Source organism: Protopterus annectens, chromosome 11.part0, assembly GCF_019279795.1.
Source record: "Protopterus annectens isolate FY-2018-M chromosome 11.part0, PAN1.0, whole genome shotgun sequence".
Lineage (NCBI taxonomy): Eukaryota > Metazoa > Chordata > Ceratodontiformes > Protopteridae > Protopterus > Protopterus annectens.
In genome coordinates this window covers 457,957,247-457,980,304 of record NC_056745.1, presented here as the reverse complement: position 1 = coordinate 457,980,304, position 23,058 = coordinate 457,957,247, and the positions used below count along the sequence as shown (strand labels likewise).

At 38.3% G+C, this 23,058-nt stretch overlaps 1 protein-coding gene across 1 annotated transcript in view; it reads right to left on the bottom strand.

Annotated features, from left to right (window-relative positions):
* The window catches only part of PAWR (pro-apoptotic WT1 regulator), a 1,695,887-nt gene extending 1,673,284 nt beyond the window's left edge, over positions 1-22,603 (bottom strand). Inside the window, exons 1-2 of the mRNA XM_044087959.1 lie at positions 22,269-22,603; positions 21,258-21,943 (exon numbers count right to left, since the gene is read on the bottom strand). Of these exons, the coding sequence (XP_043943894.1) occupies positions 21,258-21,797 (540 nt within the window). The 5' untranslated portion in view covers positions 21,798-21,943; positions 22,269-22,603. The remainder of the gene's footprint in view (positions 1-21,257; positions 21,944-22,268) is intronic.
* Between the last annotated feature and the right edge of the window lie 455 nt (positions 22,604-23,058).

Below are 23,058 nucleotides of genomic sequence, written 5' to 3'. Positions count from 1 at the left end.
TGCAAGTAAGTGTTCAGCTCGAAAAGTGTTAAAAATGTGTTTCTAATTATGTGCAATATTAGTCTAACTACATGCCCGTGATGTAAAAGCTAGGTGTTCTATGTGTAAATGTCTGCAAATAGTCTATATGCTGTCTGCACATTGAGTCTGAAGACACGGAATTTCGTTCAGTTTTTGCACTTGTGCGATTTCTGAAGGACAAGTTTACTTTGACTCTTGTATGTGAGCTTGTATCTAACTTGTAACTATCCAAAACAAACAATTAAAAAATAAATAAATAAATAAATGGGAAAAAAAAAAAAGTGGACCCAGTATAAAATCCTGTTGACATGTTGGATACCACTTGTAATTATCACGAGAGAAAAGTAACCACACTTACCCTAATTTTGTGTGCCCTGTTACTTAACCAGCACTTTATTCACTGAACCACCCATGGAATGTTTAATCGTTAATTATTCCCATGTTTGGAAAACTGTTAAGTATCTTTTCCAAGATCCAAATAAACAGCACACACTTCAGCAACTCTTTTCAAAAGAATGCAATAAGATTTAAAAGGTAACCTGTCTCTCTTAACAAGGCCACACTCTTCCACACCCAAACAGGAGTCAGGCTTGGGTCATATTAAGGAAAAGCACCACTAGGGCTCTTAATCCTCCATGAATTTGCTTGCTTGTTAAACTAGGCAAATGGACTGATCCATGGACTACTTTCAACCATGATCCAGGCCAAACACAGAATGGCATTTATAGACTACCATTAACACAATGGGAGTACATCAGTAAGGAGGGACTACTTTCAACCATGATCCAGGCCAAACAGAATTGCATTTAGAGATCACCATTAACACAATGGGAGTACATCAGTAAGGAGGGGGGTGTACATTTGAGAGGGTTTACCAGGTGTACACAGACAGTGACTTCAGGATTATAATATATGCAATAAAAGGTACACAGGTATCCCACACACACACACACACTACATAAATAAACATACACATGCTCTTGTAGCTCTCATACAAACACTACTACATTAGTAATTAGAAGAGTGATATCGCATAGTGCAACCTAAAAATAAAGCAGAGACCAATAACTACATTATTAAAATACAAATGACAAAAGGTCTAACTTTTTTCCCCCCTTTGAAGGCATGGCTAAAGGAGAACAAAATCAATAGGCTTCTCATCTTTATAGTAGGTATATAGCACTACAACCTATGATTTTAACTATTTTATTTAAAACATTTACATTCATGTTCAGTTATCTTTGATTTAAATAAATTACAGTTCAATTCATTCATAATCAATTTTATCATGTTGCTAGTGGTGAAAGCAGTTTGACACACAGTCCTTAGGTATCATGTTTTCACAATCTAGGATTCCCTCATCATGACTGACTAAGAAGGTCTTAGAAAGGCATAGGGAGGAGCCAGAACTCTCTGTAGGGAAACAGACTGCGAGGAGGCAAGACTAAATGCTAGTGTCCAAGAATGAGTGGCAAGTGGATCCAGCTCTGAAACACTGGAATCTCATGGATCACATGTGGATCTTGACAAACAGGTAGGTGCAGGTCTTGAAGGTCCAATGAGCCCATCCAGTCTCTCCCTTTCTGCAAGGCACAGCAGAATCATGTGAACTGAAATAACGTGGAAAGTGTCTCTAGGAACAAACTATTTAGGCTGCCAATTTCTAGGATGGACCTGAAATCCCTGCTTTGTTGGCACAAGAGACTCCAGAGTAAATCTAGAACTTTATGGTCAGGAAGGTCCTTGTGAATGGAATGCTCCAGTTCTGCTATCTCTTACGGATGGAAAAGGATGTCCAGCACAGGGAGAGAAGGGGGAACACTGGGAATGAAATAAATATAGTTTTGTAACCAGTCACCAAACTGCAACAACCTGGAGTGTGTAGTAGTAGTAGTACTACCAGCCTAGAGGTAATGAGGCCCCAGCTAACTGCTGCTTCACTAATATGGTAGCCTCTACCAATTTTCCATAATCTAAAACAAATACCCATGAGGAAAAATTAACAAAAAAAAAATCTTTAAACATTTTTTCTCCAATACTGGAATGGGCCTAACACTAGGATGACGGAGAAAGGACGAGGATAAAAATAATCCCCCAAATGGGGGGGGGGGGGGGTAAAGCAACAGAAAAGAAAATATTTTCTCATGCTGTAAGCAGCAGAAATGCACAGCAAAAAAGCTAAAATGTTACAGAATTCTCGGAACTTTAAGTTACTGACATTTAGCAGGTTGTAATGAAAAAGACTTGACAAATGCAGTCATCATGGTGCATTATGGGTTGGGGAGAAATAAAGCAGCCGGGAAAAAGATTAGAGAGTCAGGTGATCCTAATGCCAGCGGGCTTTAGTCCTACAGGTTGCAGAGAAAGGATCCCCTCATTTACACAGATATTGAAAAACTGAAAGCACATTAAAATATGCACACTTTATACAGATGTATACATATATATGCACACACACACACACACACACACACACACACACACACACACACACACACACACACACACTCACACACACACACGTATTAGAATGAGAAAGAATGTATTATGGCATTGTAACTCCATCACTTACTCCACGTATAGAAGCACTTCAGCCCTTTGCCTTGTACTGCCCATTACAATGGGCATGCTACAAGTCATTACATATGTACCAGGATTCATCCTCATAAGGTAACAAGGTAACAGCACAAGTCATTAATCAACATGGAATGGTGACAAGGCAAGGCAGACAGGTCATACATATAGCTACACAGGAACATGCTTGAGCCAACAGCATGGAAACAGGAATTCTACACACAAATCTGCACAGACACAAAAATGGTCTCAAGCATCACCCCACAGTTAAGACCATCATTAGAATTTCCAAGACCATACTTTACAACGTGTTTCTGGGAAAAAATGTTCCACTACTGATATCTGAAAAATCACAAAGCCCTAACAAAAAAAGTAAAGTCTCATTCTGAGGCAGCATTTCACAATGGACACATATTTAGCATCATATGGCAACATGCACCCAATATATATTAACAAAATGTGTGCGTTCCAGGAACAAAGAACAGTATCTTATTTTTGGTGATGCTCCATAAAGAATGTCCAAAAGAAATGGACCACAATGTATGGATATCAGACATTCTGGAAAACTTGTTAAAAACGTGTGATCACATATGGGAGTAATGAGCATAACTGACTTGCTGTTTTACGTTTGGTACCACATGCAGTAGATCAGTGTAAAATATGAATCACTGTGTTTTGGTTCAAGGAAAACGGTAGAAAGACAACAAAAACATACAGGCAAATTTCACTTGGGGACTGTCACAATACTGCTTGCCTGGTGTCACAACTCTCAACCATAAAAAAAGACAGACTGACTGATGGACACATACTGTATATCAATATGAACAACCTTACAAAGTTAAAAATTATAAATTCCAAGTGGACCAGTGCTGTGCAGAAAGCAGTGTAACAAGCAGGTGTCATATGCATTCATCCAGAACTGTTCAAGACAAGAGTGCAGCCAGATTTCCTATCAGCACTAACATGTATGTGAATTAAGTGCAGCTCTTAAAATAACATTTCAAGTCCAACCCTTGCAAAATTTTAAGCCAAGAAAGTCTCCTCAAAAATTTCAAATTAAAACCTTAAGCCACTTCTAACAAAACTACACACACAAAATCAATAAAAAGCATCACCTCAATGCACAAGCATTGAGAGTTTTTAAAATATGCATTCTACAAAACTGTCACCCATTCACAGTCCAACATCCTGATCACCTATTATGTGCAATTAATTTAAGAAAGCAAGTCATAACTCCCAAATAACTCTCTGTTCGGCAGTTTGATGAAAAGTCACAGGACAGCAAAAAAATCTATTTCATTCTAATAAAAGGTCTGCCATGAATAATAGAGTCTTGCTTAAAAACAAATGTATTACTCTAACCCAAAAAAGCAAACCCTGTATCAACAATGACAATTCCAAGGTGGCAAAGCACAAACATTTTTCCAGGGTACACTCAACAGATGAGTGACCTACATCGATACTAAAAACTACACCCACAGATTCTGTGATTGCATAAACTTAGGGAAGAGGGAGGAAGAAAGGAAAAGGCAACATTTCATCTTCTTGCTTACAGCCATGACAACATACAATCTTTCAGTAACAATGTTTTGAGCATGGCTCACCTAGCCAGTAAAAAACACTATGGCCCCCTCTTCTAACAAAATACTAGAATACACTGGAGATGAAAGTCAAACTCTAGAGATGCCACTGGAGGCTGTCCACTTCATTGTCTAATCTTAATTCCTGGAACAGCACCACATCTTTCCCCTCCTTTTTCAAGGCACTACAAGCGAAGATACCAGTTCAGAGATCTTGTACTGTGTAACCATCAGAAAATACGTCACAGCTCAACCAAACTTCAAGGTTATCTGGCTTAGAATGTTCTATACTACACTATGAAACTTAAAACTACAAATAAACATATCACCAACTATAAAATCAGCGTAAGGCTTCCCACCTGAACCTCCACATTGTGTATTAATCGCAGACAAATACTCAGCTTCTAGAGAATTTAATTAAGAACTCTGATCCACAGTACTCTTTTGCAGGTTTAGGCATTACTGTAAAGCATTTATTACCGGTGTATTATTCAGATGTGCTCGTTTGCATTCAGTGCTTCTTCACAACAGCTTAGAGTTGTAATGTTCCATTAAGTGAAGAAAAAGCAGAAGAGGGAGAAGGAGAAAAGTGCTTTTGATAGGAAGCTAACAATCACCGACAAGTGTTTTGAGAATTGTTTAACTGGTCAGCAAATGTACTACAGCTCTCCATTGTAACAAAACACTAAAATACATTGAGTTTCATGACTGTGACTCAGGTTGCACAACCACAGATAAAATCATTCATTCAACTGGACAATCCACTATTTCTGTTTTTCTATAAAGCTATGTAACTTTCAGGCCTGCAAAAATACAATGTATAAAGTTGACAATTTTGAAATATTTCAGTGAAAAAATACTGATAAACTGTTTAAGAATAACTGCAACTGTTTTAAGTGTATTCAGTTAAATGCTCTAACATTACCAACTTTCAAAGGAATGACCAGGAAATTCGGATACTAAAATGTGCAACAAAATACAAGCTGATCAACATTTTTCCCAGGTTTATTCTGAAAGGAGACTACTTTGGAACTGTACTTACTGCAAAATCAATGACCATGAACAAAGTTGCCACATTATCTCTACGAATACCATTTTTTCGTATTTTTTGTTAGAATTTATCTCACATAAATTTCACAATTGTTTCTCTAAATGAACCAAGTATTGCACTACTCTACCCCATTTAGAGTGCAAACCAGTCTTAGTGCCAAACAGGTGAACAGTGTCAAAAGGTATAAAGCATAATGTTTTAAAGGTGATGCAAGTTGATAGGGAATCTGAAGTCCATCATAAGGTTCTTTATAATGACAAAAGTAATCTCCCTTCTACGTCACAACAAGCTTACAAATAACACCCTAATGTAATGAATTAATAATGCGTACTTAGCTATATGTTAATGCTTTCAGCATGAGAAGTATTGTTTGTGAATGACAGGGTCAGTAAAGATTCTGTTTACATGGGAATACAAAAGAAGATATATAAATGTGAATGTTCCTTGTGTCCTAGTCAGGGTGTGGTTACTAACTTATATAATACCTCAGTATTTTTACAATTAAAAAAAAAAAAAAAAAAAAGTTTTTTTTTTTTTTTAGAAATTCTGGTTTCTAAAAACTTTTATTATCCAATCAAATGCTCAGATCAATGACCCAAAACATTATATGGCCTGGTGATGAACAACTAATGCTCAAGACTCTGCTTCCACCACCTTTTCATGCCTTAATGTGAACTGCAAAGCCTTACAGCCATGCAGTCTTCAATATTCGAAAGAATATAGATATGCTATATGGTACATCACTGCACAACCCAGTGTATTTATAACAATGTAGGCAAACCAGTGTTACTAACAGATGCCTACTCTTGGGCCAAACAGATAATCTGAAAGTTGAGAGAATTCATGAGGTCATTACAGCCACACAGTGTTTGCAGCATTCCTGAAAATGCTCAGACCGTCCACTGCAGATCCCTAAGCACCCCCCCAGTATTTGAAAGACTAATGTAACTCAAGACTATCCATGTAACTGATGTATGTTTACATCTAATACTCAAAGCTTTACAGCAGGTCCCTCAACTCATCTGTGCTACTACTACTAGGGGCATTTAAAATATTTGCCACCGGAGTGCAGAGGCACTTCTGCAGCCCTCGGGTTGGTTATGCCCATTTTTCCTAGTCCCTCTACTGCATACCCCTCAGAAGGGCACTATGACCTTAAGGTTAAAGACACCTAAAAAGAGGACTCAAAATACAAAAATACTGACCAACTCCTTTTACTCCTTGTGATTCTGAATCAGAAGATATACCCTCTTTCTCAGACCACACCATGAAAAGAATTTCAAAAATGAAGTAACATTTTAAATGGGAAGGTAGGGAAGTGACAGAATGTCAGAAGAGGTATTATGAATTACTGGATATGGAGTCGCTTAAACCATTAGACGCTTACCAGTTTTAGGGGCCTTGGATGATCCATTTGCTTCTGCTTTCTTCCAATTCACAACTCTCTGCTCCTAAGAAAATTGGCAGATTTTAGTGTGCCTGACAAATTCATTAGATACTCTGTAGCAGACCCCATTATGTGTATGGGGCAGAGCTAAGGCCCTTTCTGCTCTAATATTGTAAATAAATTACACATTATTTTATAGTTCGGGAAAGAAGGTCAATATGTCCTCTACTCTGACTTTTAGTATTATTAATTGCCACACTCAAAATATCCAAATATCTATTTCGTTAACATGCAGCAACTTTAGCTTCTCTTCCTAACCCTGTAAATATTCCCTCTTAGAAATGTAAATCTCAGTTTAACAGGTTACAAAGTAAAAAGTGTGCTTATGATGGACTAGATGTTGCACCCAATGCTGCTGCTAATGGTAGTGTAATGCCCAAAAATGCAAGGATAAGATTACAGTATTTTCCTGATTATGTTTAAGGTTAGTTGCTTAAAAACCCTCAGAGACATTTTGCTTGGCAATTTATTTGCAGAAGAAACTGGAAGAAAGGAGCAAGTTGATGCAAACAGTCAAACTAGTCTTTTTGTTTCCCATTTCTTGATATCAAAAGGAGTCATCCATCTTCCTCTGCTACTTTTTTCCTACTAAAGTCCTTTAAAGCACCCCCAGCAAAAGCCTCCTACACAACAAAAAAAAAAAAAAGAAATAGCAGAATGATTTAAAGAAAAAGGTGATGGATCATAAACATTTGCCTATTTTAAAAGTCAGCCTAATGACTATCTATGCCTTTCGCCGCCTCCTTCTAGATATTCTTCACAAACTGCATGCAATCTTTCCCACTGCCATCAGTTATGGAAAAGATGGCTTCAGGTGACTGGGTTCTAAAACTAATCAAGAATGTTTACGGACATCAGTGGGCATTCATTACACCTTATCAGGGATCCCTCATCTGACAAATAAGTAAATATTTAAAATAAATCTTTCCTTAATAATATGTGTTGTCCCCGGATGCAAAAAGAACAAATGCCTATATTTCAAAGGGCAAAATTTCTTAGGCTTTTAATTCCAGAAGGCTTCTGGTTCCCAAAAAGGAAGCCACATGGAGACCAAAAGTTTTGGATCTTTCTTAGTTCCAAAATTCAAGATGCTCAATTTATAAACTCTCCCCACCCAAGGGTGTTTTAGTAACCTTGAACTTAATGCCTATTTGCGCATCCCAGTCCACAAAATGCAAAGAGATGTCATAAGATGCTCTACCTTGGTAATGTACGTTCAGTCTACATCCTGACTTTTGACTGTGTTTGGTCCCAATCATAGCCTTTTGCACACTTCTGGGCATCCAAGTTTTCTGTATTTTGACTATTGCCTCATCTTAAGACACCTTAGCTGCTCCTTCAGTTTACCATACATCTTTTAGCCTGAACCAAAAACTGCAGAAATCTGTAAGGATCTTGTTTAAACTCCTCTCTCAAGTTAGTGTTTCTAAGGTGCATAGTAGAAAACACCATATCCATTGAATATCTTCCTCCAGACTGATCAATCGCACTTTCTGAATTTGGCCCAGAGGATGTCCACTGCCAAGTATTTCTCAAAGTTATCTGCATTGATTTTAACTGTAAATTAGGCCTTCAGAGAGAGTCGTGTGTCAAATAAAATGTGCAGATTCAACAGGATTACACTAGTGAGAATACTAAACCTTTCTGAAGTCCTCAGTATGGAAAATGCGAAGTAAACGCAACTTTCAGACCTGTATCTCAGCAATGTTTAAATACATGAAAGTAAAATTTATAACAGATCTCTATCCAAAACCTTAGAACTTTTCCATTTGTTGAATAGCTTTGTATCACTTATTAAAAGATGATTTTCATCCCTACACAGATAATACCTTTCAGGCTTTTCATAACCTTGCTTTATATGGTTTAATATGCATCTGCACTTGGGTAAAAAGCCCACTGCCTCAAAAATAGCCAATGTAGAACCAGATATAAAATTGTGAAAAAGTACAAGTGCAGGGATACAGCATTGTGCAAACAAAATAAAAGTATGACAGTGAGAATGTAGAAGGTGAAAAAAAATGAATGAATCCTCTACATTCTAGGGCCATGAAAACTGCTACAAAAATGTTAACACTAACATTACAGTGATAAACAAGCCTCAAATACATTCTCCAAAATTATCAAGTGAATACCAAAGGCTTAATAATACTAAGAATTTAAATTTCAATATTCTGACTCACAGTCACCTAAACTGTAATACATGATCATTTAAAGGACTACATAAATGCTTTTAAAAACTTAATACAGCCAACAGAATAACAGGGTCATGTTCACAATTCTGTGGTAAACCCTTATAAAAAGTGATAATTAAAAATTAAATCTCTGCAGAAAACAATGCATTCGAGTACTGCCTAAATTTTTTGCAGTTATACGTGTACCAACTTTAATTAACCAATATGAAAATGTATCAGTTTTGACAGAATATCGCCAACTGCTCAATTGAGCCAAGCTGCAACAAGTGCATTCAGAAGTTAAGAGAGAGACCCTTTCAGAAGAACATGGTCAACAGAATAACTACAATTCTGAGCTGGTATATATTTTTTTTCTATATTAAGTTCATAACCTCTTTTCATTCAGCCAGCTGCTCTATTCAACAGTTCCCCTGTTCAAAGAAGTTTATAGTTGTAAGTGTGCACAACAGCTAAAAGGTCACCAACAACTCATCCCTTTTCAAAGTCTCCCATCTCTGGGTAGTCCAAAAAACGGACAGAACACCTGGTATGTTTTCCCCCATTTAGCCTTGCACCATATAGGAATGAATGTGCTCATAAAACAAGGTGACTACAATGTTCATACAATACAGAATTCTGCCCTTTACATTGCATTCCTTTTCAAAAATTACAGTTGCACTACCATGCAGCTATAACATTCTCAGAAATACTGCAAGTCATTTACAAGTGGGTTCTAAAAAAGATTGTCAAAACACAGCTCTGTGAGCAACATACCAGCCTGGACATCCTCTTCATAGAAAGATTAACGTTTACAAGCAGCAGGCTCATTTATTTCCAGAGCACACTCCCTATGCTACACAACATCTACATTTTCTCAAGCATTTCGGGTGCATTTTACTTAAAAGTACCACTAAACAAAAACACTTTTCCACCCAAAACTGCTAGTAGCTTCATGTTTGAATAAAACAGGAATTGAATTTAGATCACAGTGCAGATGTTTGGGAGAAGAATATGAAAAGTAGACTGAACAAAGAAAACAAACAGCAGCAGTGCCACCTAAAATGCAGGATACCCAAGTAGTGCAGGGAGAAATATTCACGCTTGTTTTTGCCAAGTTATTTACTTCACAAAAGGCATAATATTTTCTAAAAGCATAGAAAAATGTAGTTTGACTGTTAAGGGTTTTCATATTTCCCAGTCAGCCATACCAAAAACAAGTCCAGTATTTATATTTCATTCCAGCAATGAAACCTCCATACAGAATATATTACAATAATTATCTCTGTCTACTACCTTTCAGCAAGACACCAGAATGGCTTTAGAATTAGGGCAAAGCATTTACAGCTGTTGGGGTCTTCAAGACCATTTTTCAAATGAAGATTAGTAACAACTTTTCAAATATGGTAGATCTCATGTATCGCATTTTTTTCAAAGGAAAATGTGCATACAAGAAAAAAAAAACTAAGGCGGTAACTGCCTCTGTAAAACTTAACCTTCAAAACATTCAAATTTCCCTCATTCTTATAAAATTGTATGCCCCATGACACATTTGACATCCAGTTTGAAATTCACAGTAGCATCTTCATTCCATCTCCAAAACAATATATACAATGTGAAATATACAGATGGTACAAGCACACAAGAAGCCAACAACTAAACAGCTAGAGTCTTCAAATTAAACAGTTATCCCACCTTGAAATAAGCACAGAGGCAATATAACTGTCGAACCTTGCAATGCAAATGCTATCACATCACTTGATCATAAGTGTAAATAAAACTTCAGTTTATAGTGTTGACATCTGACTTTCTAAAGTAAAATACAGCATATATTCACAGAATGTAATAACTAGAACATTTTGCTACAAATCACACAAGTTACCAATTTTTTTTAACATGACTGAAAACAGCAATATTAAAATCACTGGAAGAAATGCAGTGACTTTTTTTTTTTTTTTTTTTATATAAATAGAAGGGTTGCACCTTCAGGATTTACAACATGGTGGATGCAACAGTAAGGGAGGGGGGACGTCAAAGTTTACCTAAAATGAATAAGAATCTATAAAATGAAGGATCACACTTGCATTACAAATACACAACAAAATATTCAAAGGGAGGAGCAGAGGACTACTAAAAAGAAAAGTATCTAAAAGCAGTTACATCTTAGGGATGCTGATGGTCTGTACATGCAAGACAAAGGTTAAAATTTAGTGAAATACTGAGGACTATGTCAAAAGTGTTACAAGCATGTTGCTATTCAGCTTAGTAACACCTTACATGATGTCAAACGATAAAATGTAAAATTCTTATGACAAACAAATACAATTTTGTGTTGCTTGTCCATTAACTTGAGCTCACAGACAAATCATGAGCAATACTGCTAAGCACACAAACGTGTGTATCCTTGCATGGATAAAATCTCATTATGAAGGCACCATTCCACCTTTTGCAGCACATATAACTGCTGGCAAGTGAACAATCCTTTACAGCAAACAAGTACACAGGCACAGTGGATGGAACTTCTTTGCAAGTATACTCCCCAAAATGTATGTAGCTTGGAAAGATGGCAATTTGAAAACCTGCACAGCATCAATTTAAAATCTAATGAAATTGTGTAACATGTACACACACAGTTGCAATGTTTAGCGTAAGTGCACAGGAGAATATAAAGTAAGCCAGCAGAGCATGCAACAAAAAACTGATGCGTCAAAAGAGACCTGCATTCATTATTTTTAAAAATGGACAAAAATGTCCTAGTATTTTAGCCAAGCAACAAGACTGCATAAACATTCAAAGCATATCACATCACAGTCATTAGTACTCGGCATTAAAATACACAACTAGGAAACAGTTTTTCATACTCTGCATATGTTATTTCAGACTTGAAAGTGGCAGACAAAATGTTAAAAGCATTTACAGTGCTACAGATTTGGGGAACCTGTGGAAAAAGGTGGGTGCCAGTTATTGGTACATCTGGCGCACAGAAAGGGATAGTTATAATGATAATATTTCAAACTATAGATATAGGACTGTTTACACACAACTAAAATACACCATACACTAAATTAAAAATCAGTAGCCATCCTTTTTCCATTTGCGCTCTTGAGCCAGGAACAGTGACATTACATTCTTCACTTACTTAGTCTTATAGATACTTGAAAAACATCTACACTTCTCAAATGTGGTTACAAGACGGGATCAACTGGTAGCAAAAACACAGTGCAGCTCTATTGTGATAATATACATAAGCAGCATGGCAAATGAGTTGTTGGTTTGTGTTTACAATCTCAACTCAAAAATGAACAACAACCCTACTCACTCAGAAGAATGAGCACTTTCTGGTTACTGTATTGTCACTTACCACATTTTTTTTTAAACCAAAAGCAAAGTGCATACATTACCTGTAAGATTTTTATTCCTGCTGGGACTACCACATGCCAATGAAAAGATGCATTACAAACAAAACCCGATTACACATTTAAAATCAGTTCAATTAAGCACAAAGAGTTAGCAAATCATGTAAGAAGTATGCAAAAACACCAACTGGCAGGCAAGAACCACAAGATACTTTACCAATTTCTAAAACTGCATATAAAACTACCACTTCTCTTTATTTCTAATCAATATATTCTTGAAATGCCATACACTTTTCCATCCACTTTCAAAGAAATTCCTTACTGCTTTATATGAATTGTATTTTTTTTTTCTTCTCTGTATGGATAAATTACATCATGTTAGTTTGTTATATTTGTATTCACTGAGGTTCTCTCTCCAAGCCTTAGCTGAAAATGGGGTTTTCCCATTGGTAAATGCAATCACTCACACACACACACACACCTAAACTGGGAGCAAGGCTGCAATGACCCAGGTTAAAAATCAGTAAAAAGAGAGAAAATGTCAGCACAAAAGGGTACAGATTTTGTTCTCACTGAAAAGCAAAACAAACTGGAACATAATAGATACTGATTCTATACTAAAAAAGAAAAAAAAAATGAGTAGAGACTTGACAGCTGAATTTCAACCAACAGTGAAAACTCAAAACTGTAGAAACATTCAGTGGAGTGTAAACTATTTAAGGTGAACAAGTTCACAAGGGTACCTTGAGTCACTTTTGCTATTTATCTTGAAGGCAGCTGCAGACAACAGGACTTTTCAGATACACCAACAAATTACCTCTGGTGGACATGAAGTTACTTGTCATTATGATCATCATCATCAGGTCAGGTCAAAGTCAAGTTGAAGTAAACTGTCATTTAGAGCACACGTGTAGACTAAATGAAACTTCATGCATCAGCTAAGGTGATTACAGTTAAAAAGAACCACCTTCTTGAAATTATTTTCACACGTAGCAGAAATAAAAAGTATGGTCTTTGTCAAGCAAAGTTCTTCATTAGCACTCTTCAAGAAAAACCTTGATGAGTGGATGTGAAATAGGAAATACACCCCAGGGATCACTTCTGTGTCTCTCCTCGACAGTGGCACAAGAAAATAACTTTCTTGGGTGGCGTAAGCCAGGGAACCGTGTTGGCTAGGCTTACGTAGGCCCTTGGGCCCATAGCCTAGTACCTACCTATAAAATTTATTTATTTTATTTTTTATTTATTTTACATTTGTTGACCGGGCTAGTCTAGCTGGATACATATCCTTTTTCAGTAGAGGCCCGGGGAGAAAAGCTCCCAATAATAAGAAAGTTAAACACTACAATTTGATAGAAATCTTACATTGTAAAGAATAAGAAAACAGTAAAACGACAGTATATACATGCTAGTAGAGAAAAATCATAGGTTAAATTGGTCACATGACATAGGTACATAAGGAGGAAGTAAATTCAATGATAATAGTTTGTGAGAGAGAAGTGAGTAGGATACTGTGAGACCTATAGGAATTAATCTGGGTTTGGACATGGGCATAACCAGCGGGATTTGAAATATTCTCTAAGACTGTTTTTGAATAGAGTGAGTGAAGTCATGAGTCTAAGGTTGTTTAGAAGGGAATTCCATAGTTTTCCAATAGAGTTAGCGTAAAGAGCATCGCCGCCTGTATTGTTAGATTTGATGGTTAGTACTTGAATACTATTTGATGACCGAAGGGAACTTAAGTTGGTGTAGGGGGTCAGGATTTTGGTCAGTGAGGGGGTTTTGCCAGGTTGATTAATTATTTTGAATGCTTCCGTTAGTTGATTAAATTTAAGAAGATTGGGCAGTTCTAACCAGTGGAGTTTCTTGAGGTTTAGGCAATGGTGTGTACGATAAGGTGTTCCTGTTATGAATTTGGCTATGTGATGGTAGGTGGTAGAAAGGTTATTGAGCTCATGTTTATTAAGGAAGGAAAATATCGGGGAGGTGTATAGTAGCGTGGAAAGGAGATGCGTATGGGCAATGGTTAATTTTGCGTGAGGAGTAAGAAAGTTCCTGATTCTGTACATTGAACCTAGTTTCTTGTTAACAGATTTAATGGTTTGGGAAATGTGGAGATCGAATTTGAGCTTATGGTCAATAGTGACACCTAATAGCTTGGTGTGGGAGACGGGCTCTATGATGGTGCCATTAGAGGATTCCACAAAAAAGGAGCTAGGATTAGCTAGTTGCAACATTAGGGCTAAGGAAGTGGTAGACGAGGGGAAGAATAAAAGTAACTTGGTTTTAGTTGGATTTAGTATGAGTTTCAGGTCAGAGAACCATTTTTCAACTTTGGCAAAACATTGTTGGGTGGCTGCTTGAAGTTTCTGGAGAGAAAGATCAGAGCAGATCAGGGTAGAGTCGTTCGCATATTGGATGCAGGTGGCTCTGGGGATGATGGTGTGAAGATCATTTATAAAACAGAGAAAAGAAGGGGACCAAGTATGGAGCCCTGTGGGACGCCAATGTTGTTATGGAGTAGTTGAGATAGACTATTTTGCCATTGGACTGCTTGTTGCCGGTCAGAAAGGTAGTCCTTGAACCAGTTTAGTGCCAAGTTGTCCAGATGAAGGGTTTGCAGGGTGTGGAGTAAAAGCTGGTGGTTGACCATGTCGAAAGCTTTTGATAGATCAAGAAAGAGTGCAGAGGATATAAGTTTTTTGTTGCGGTTGCTATTTACTGAGTCGACAAAGGAAAGGAGGGCAGTGGTAGTACTATGATGGGGGCGAAAACCATGCTGGGTAATGGACAGTAGATTATTGATGGTGAGGTAGTGTAGGAGTTGTTTGTGAATACACCGCTCCAAAATTTTGGCTATTGGAGATAGTACTGCGATAGGCCTGTAGTTAGATGTTTCAGTGGAGGAGCCACCCTTATGAAGTGGAATGATGTACGAAATTTTCCAAATAGGGGGGATGGTGGCCTCAGTTATGGATCTGTTAATCAAAATTGATATGGGATAGGCAATGACATCAGAGGCTAATTGGAGGTATTCCGCTGGGAGACTATCGGCCGCAAGGGTGGACGGTTTCAGTTTTTTTATTAGGGTACGAATATAGGAGGTGGATACTGTTTGTAGGTTAAAGGAGCGAGGAGGTGAGTCATGAGGAAGAGTTAAGGATGGAGAGGAAGTGGGTAGATGGTTGGCTAGGGACTGGATGGTCTCCACGGATTAGGTTCACACGTTGCTACTGTGCATTATCTTCTTTTGGCTGTTCCTGTTAGGGGTCGCCACAGCGGATCATCTCTTTCCATTTCTTCCTGTCCTCTGCATCTTGCTCTATCACACCAACCACCTACATGTCCTCTCTCACCACAGCCATAAACCTCATCTTAAGCCTTCCTCTTTTCCCGTTACCTGGTAGCTTCATCCTTAGCATCTTTTTCCAAATATACTCAGCATCCCTTCCTCAGCACATGTCCAAACCAATGTAATCTTGCCTCTCTGACTTTGTCTCCAAACCTTCCAACCTGGGCTGACCCTCTAATATACTTAATCCTAATCTTGTCCACCCTTGTCACACCCAGTGCAAATCTTAATATCTGTAACTCTGCCACATCCAGCTCCAACTCCTGCCTTTTTGTCAATGCCACTGTCTCCAACCCATATAACATAGCTGGTCTCATTACCCTATTGTAGACCTTCCCTTTCACTCTTACTGGTACTCGTCTGTCACAAATCACTCCTGACACTCTTCTCCACCCACTCCATCCTGCCTGTAATCTCTTCTTCACCTCTCTTCCACACTCACCATTACTCTGAACTATAGATCTCATCCATCTTCATCACCTCTACTCCTTGCATCTGTGCAAATTACCTCAAAGCTTTTAACATTTATCCACTTCAGTCCCACTCGCATACCAAACCATTTATTCCCACTGTCCAGAATAGATGGGAGGCGAGGCCTGCATGAAATGTGCAGTTTCCCCATCCATTCAAACAAGTCAGATTTTAAGATAGTGAGGGACATGCTTTGGTTTATAGAAAGTGAATCACGTTCCAGACTTGAGGAATTATTTGGAACAATTAACTGTCACACCAAGTCCTATTTATGCTACAACATTGATTTAAGTCTCTTGATCTTTTTTTTGTGTTTTACTACCACTTTTGCAGTTAGGCTGCACATCTGACAGAACAGGGTCATTTACAGCTTTGTAGGCCAGGCAGAGATTGCTTGTAGGAATCTGTAGAGGACAGGAAAGAGAAGAGACTTATAGAGTCTCTTGGTAATGAAAGGAGCTCATACTCTATGAAAAAATGGGACTTTCAAGTTGGATTAGTTTGTCATTTCAAACTGTACACTGAAAGCCACACTACATTCTAGTAGAAGCCTGATGTAGGATGAATAGAAGATGCTGTAATCGGATATGACCAGTTTGGGTATGTCAATGCATAAGCAAAAGACAGGAGCTATGTCTAAGACAAGACAGAATATGTTGATGCCTTTAATGCAGGAGGGGCCTTTAATGCAGGAGGGGTACTATTTTATTGAGAGTTTAGTGATTAAATATTCATCACATTATCTGTAGCAATGTAGATGTGCCAATTTATGGAAATAAAGTCTCCTAGAAATATGGTGTCTGATATAATGGAGTTGGAATCCAGTTTTATTAACATATTTTCATGATTTATAGGGTATCATGGGCAGGGTTCAGTCCCTGGCCAAGGTGTGGTATGGAAGGTCTTGTTTACTAATGTTAAGATATGAAGGAGTAGCTCTCAAAACAATAAGAAATCCTAATTAAACTATTTGAATACAGGAGGACAGTAATGTTTGTAGAAGGGCTTATTTGCTATCAATGACATAGCAGATCTGGCAGCAATCGTGAGGTTCTAAAGGTTAGACAACAGTGTTTAAACTTATGTGACAGGGACAAGAACCAGCAAATTATGTTAATGGCAATCTGAAAAGTTACTAAACTTTTGTTAGAGCTTAACCCAATGATAGAAGAGCACACACTACTTTGAGGACAAGAACTCTGTTAGTGGTCCTTGTTGGTCATAGGTCAGCAAATGAGAAATAGTGCAGCAAGCCTTTAGCTGGATGAGGAATTCAAATAATTTTCTCATGAAACTTGAAAGAGCAGTCAAACCACAGAACTGTGAATCTGTTTAACTGCAGAGACACAGAATGTGTTGGATGCCTTTAAGTTTTGCAGAATTCAAATTAACACAAATGGCTTTGCTTGCATTTACAGTCAGAAGTTTAGTTTCTCCCCCGACATATCATACTGTGGTCAGACTGTAGCTGAGTTTAGATGACCCTGCAAGTTGTGGTGGCCCTTTTAAAGTAAATCACCTGCAAACAACAAAAAGGACAACATATACCATTACAGAAAGATAAACTGACAAATACCAAAACTGACAAATACCAAAACATATAATGGATTCTAGTGGACCCTGAGGGAAAGTATCTGAATGTTCTAACAAGTAGTTGTAAACCAGATTAGTGATCCATCTCCAAAGAAAGCTGTTGGAGCCTACTAAGCAAAACAGATCTATCAACAGCTCCAAAGACCCCAAGGTTAATTAATATGCCACCCATTAATATTCTTTTGTTTTCCATATTAGAATATGTTGGATTAGTTACTGTACATATTGTGGTAAATGTATTATAGCCAATGGTAAACCAGTATCATGCATGTCAAAAGGGAAGGATCTCTAGCTGTCAGTGTACATGTTGACTACATTTGACAACATATTCATGGCGGTGGTTAGATTTGATTTTTAGTTAGTGGCACTGACTGGATAATAGGACATATGTGAGGATGCCATTTTAAAAGTAAGAAAGAAATTAAGTCAATTACAAGGGCAACACAAGAAGACATGAGGAGTGCAAGGTCTTGGAAAAGAACAAGTCCCATGAAGTTTTTCTTGCACTCTTGAGAATATAACCAAGTTAAAGGGTGACTGACACATGAAAAAGAGACAAAAATCAAGTATGTAATATAATATTACAATGCATTCCTTTTAACAATACTAGGTTTTACTACACATTCACATTTGTTCCTGATGAATTACTGTTTTTTTCCTGGCCTGCAAGTTCCTTGACAGTTTGACAAAAGCTTAGGCTGGGAAGTCATAAGCAATTGTTCTGCCCATGTCTATAAGAAGTCAGTGGTATAGTCTGTAAACCTTACTGAGAATCATAAATTGATCATCATTTATATTTTCAGTGGTCTTCCTACATCTTCAGTTTGTTTTATTTGCATAGACTTCTTGACTAGGTAAGTCCACTGGATACAAGTGACCTCTTCCACAGGTAATCAAGAAGTACTGTCTAAGTTATTTGCTCCGATTCACAAAATACCAGTCAGCAAATGGAGGTGGAAAGAACCAAACCCTGTATTCTGGAAACAGGAAGCAATTCCTTAACAGCCGAAGACCTAAATCCTCTGCATCATGGGCAGCTGCCCCCATTCTGCTGTCTACCCTTAACTGTGACAAACTGTCATTAACAAGCAATGTAGGCCATAAAAATGATCTAGAATATGGTACAGGCTTGGACTCCTGAACTTGTTGCTAGTGAATGTTGTCTAGTTCAAGGAGGAGCTATATTTCAATTTCACGAAATGATATGCCTTTGATTAGAATCTGTTCTGCCTTTTTGTATTTGTAAGACAATAAAGTAAAGGACTTTGCAATGATCACCAAATGAATTAGGTACTACACTTCTGGGGGTGAAAGTAAATACATTAAAGCAAGGGGCTGTTTACTCCTATGTGGATTCGGACTTGAGAAGTAATATTTTGAGCAAAACAGTGTAGGGAAAAAGTATTTGATTTCAATTGATTTTTTGCTGGACCTAACCAGTTACATTAAGTCTCCAACAACAGCGATGAGTAGCAGCAGAAAATATCCAACGATATTTCTGCAAAAAGGGTTTAGTTAGATTGTGAAGGGAAACATCTTGGACTCCTATACAAACTGGTGTGTTAATCCAAACTGGATAGTTAATTTTATCTTCCTTGTTACTTATTAAGCTAATAAACAAAGATAATGGTAAGTTAGAGGAGATTTAGACAGCAAAATGCACAATCCAGCTTTCACTCCAGATCTGTTTTCTGGTTAACAGCTTCACATTAGCAAGCTTCCCCTTCTTGCAGTGTTTCAACTATACCTGGAATGTCCAGATCTTCTTGCAATATGCACTTGTCAGTTATGGACTGTTTATCAATTTAGACTGCTTCTGCCAAGTTAGGTAGTCCGAGTTCATTCTGACGAAGGAAGGAAAAAAAAAAAAAAAAACAAAAAAAAACAAAACTAGGAATGAAAGGTGATATTTTTGTAGAATGATGACCAGTATTTATTCTGGTTATACAAAAGGTTGTATAATTGTGATCCAGGGTATTGTTTAACATCCCCTGATTTTACTGATCCAAAGATGAAGATACACAACAGAGCAAATTTTAAGTAAAACCTGGGAGGTGCAGCAGTTAGCAGTGGTAAGTTACAGTTACCACACAACGGGGAGCTAGTCCTGTCAGTAGTAATATTATATACAATAGGAGTGGATCAAGGGATTTAGCTTGTTAACCCAGTTACTAATTTTAATGCACCAGTAACCGAAGATAAAACAGCATTATTAATGATAGTGGGAAGATTACATAAAAAAGTGGAACATTAAGTTGTGCTTTTGGATTATGTAGATGAAAATATGGAAATGAGCTAAGCTGGTAGAGTGACAGGACTCAACAGTTATGGATGAGCAGTGAGAGTGGTTGTAAGTGTAAGAACTGGAGGTTGTGTGGCCTTTTGAGGGAGAGTACTGGAGTGAAACAAACCCTGTCCCACCCACTCTGAAAGCAGCAAATCAGTTCACGTGTATGCCCGTGTATGCCACCAGAGTATGGTAATTCAGTTAATGAACTTGTAGGACACTTGCACTTAGTGTATAATTAATTTGGGGGGGGGGGGGGGGGGACAGCAAAATCAGCAATAATTGCCAGACCTCTTGGCCATCAATAAATGTAAAGCTTGCCAGCAGCATGCAAGGTTAAAACAGGTGGCAACAATAAAAAATATGGATGGAGCTGCAAACCCCAGTGTAATAGGAGATTTGATATTAAATTCAAACTTTTGAAATTACAAGTTACTCATTCTCTAACTGGCAGGTGTATAAAAAGCACACAAATTTGTTAAGTGATATTAAGTGATAGTATGTCTGGTTTAAAACTCGGAAGCAGTTGTACTATAATTACTGGGCGGACCACTCGAAATGCAGGACTAGGGTTTAGACAACAATCGTGCAAAGCTACTGCAGTGGGGGGTAATGTCAGCACACCCATGGGAAATTAAAAGAAGTCCAGCTATTAAAAACAACAGCTCTAAAAGAAAACGTTCTATACAAAAACAAAGACAGACACCACCTCCATCCAGGAGGTGACCAAAATCTGCATCCGAATACTATGTTATGGCAAGACAGCACTAGAATACTAAAACCATATTTGCGTCCATATGAAAGAAGAGAGATACTGCCGGTATAATTGGTTCTCTACAAAGAATGACTGACAAACCACTCTGATATCAACTCTGCAGTTTACAAGACATGTCATTGCAAAGAACGTTTTAAAGTATGGTATTTCAGTTAGGCCTTTGCCATCTAATACAACTGTAGCGTAAAGTGTAAGACAACGATTTTAGAAAAAAGATAAGTCCCTTAATACAGAACAAAAAGCATTCTAAAACTATTTTTTTTTTGGGGGGGGGGTGTAAACGTATGTGAAAGCAAATGTGTTCATACAACCAACATGAGAAAAAAAAATAATTGTGTTGTACACTGCAGCACACGTTAAAAGGTGAGAAATCTGTCCATTACAAAGCGTTTCAGTAGAAAGGTAGAGTTTTAAGAGGTGTATCTATATATAGCAAAAACTAACCATCCCATATCCACATTAATTGGGTGGCAAAACTATTATTAGTTCTTTGGGGAAGGAGTTAAGATCTTTTGCAGCAAGATATCATATCACAACATCATCAACATGATATAAAATGCCTTGAAACAAAAACACACCCACCTCAGCAGATGGAAGGCTCACAACACCTGTTGATCTCCTTTTCTCCCGTAGTTTCCTCTTCTCTATTTTTCCTTTTCTGGCACTAGGTCCCGAGCTTTTATTTTTGTCTTTCCCCTTCCCCGATGCTGGGGAGCCCTCTTTATCCACCGATTCGCTGCCACTTTCATTGTCAGCAGGGTTCCTACTCTCCACAGTCTTTTTCCCCCCGAGGTCTGCCGCTGGTCTGAGCTGCTCCCCGTCCTCTTCGTTTCTCCTCACAGATAAAGAGGATGATGAAGGAGGTCGTGCCAAAGACGAAGTAACTGATGACACACAGTTTGCGGGACCGGTCAGCCCCCTATCCGGATTGGCATTATTATTCACCTCACTCCCGACAGGCGCTCCCCCATTACCACTGGGATTAACACTGCCTGCTGAACTGTTGGGGACATTCGCGTTATTCATTTGGTTCATCTTAGCCCGCAGCATCTTCTCCCTTTTTGCTTTCCATTCCTCTAAAAAGTCGGTGCCTCCTGAAGACTTAAACCCACCGGTCGCCATTACTCCACTGCAGTAGAGGTGTTGAAACTTTTAGTCCACAAACGCGACACCTTTCTCTCCTGCGCCTGAAGGTTTACAAGAGTAGCATTCCAGGCAGTATTACTGATACAACCCAGTCTGCAGCGTCCACAAAGGAAGACTAATCGCTGAAAAGAATTTAAACAACAGATTAGTCAGCAGTAAGCAATTTTTCACACACCGTCAGTCAGACACTTTTCATGCTGAACCTCACGCAACGTTCCCAATCTACAGTGTTTTGGGAGCACTCTGGATTGCAAAATCCCCCAAACAGCTCCCCTCCCCTCTCCGAAGTAGGCTTACTCAACATCTGAAACTTATCTCCTGTGGTAACTTCATGTGTTCCCTCCCTAAACCTGAAGCTGCACACTTCCCTCTTCCCAGACACACACTCACAATGCCCGGAGGTTATGCCTACTGCATATTTACAAAATTCACTAAAAAAATGCCTACCGATGCGTGGAAAGGTAAGTGGTAGTCTCGATCCTAGGTCACAGGTATCCTTTCAGCCATGCCCACTAAACACTGCGAAGACAGATACCTGTTCCCTAAGTTACTGCCTGTCACAGAACTCTTGCGTCTGTTTTCCTTCAGCCAGTCGTTTCTATCAGTTTCCCAGGTGAGTGCTGCCAGAAAAGGCTTCCGTCCAGGAAAAAAAGTTGTTTTTTATTCTTAGTGCAATCCCTTGGAGGCTCTGTCTATTTCAAAACTCCTCGGAAGGGTTACTCTCTGCTTTTTTTTCACAAAGTCCTCAGGGAAAACAGCCGAGAGATGCCGAAATGTGCCGTAAACAGCCGAATGTTTAATGGCTTTTGAAATGCTTGGCATTCCACAGGAATTGAAGGATATTAACCTGGCCACCACCATCCGTTTCATTGTATTCCTGGCATGCGCAACAAAAAGTTTGCTTCATAGCTGACAGGATTTAAAAGTATGCCCAAGTCAGATGTTTGGAAAGAAAGGAAGAGGAGGAAAGGCAGATCTTCAAAAGATTAAGGACAGCTAGGGAACAAAATATGCATTGAAAAGGTTAATTGTTACATTAGCTAGCGCTCATACGATATAATTGTATCATGGTAGGTAGCCCTCATATAATAATAACAACAACAATAACTTGAGGGTGAAGTCTGAATTAGCCAGGCATGGTACGGGCATCGAGAGGTGTATGTAATTCCATCCTTTTTGTGTGTGTGTGTGTGTGGGGGGGGGGGGGGGGGGGTGAATAAAGAAAGAAATAACTCGC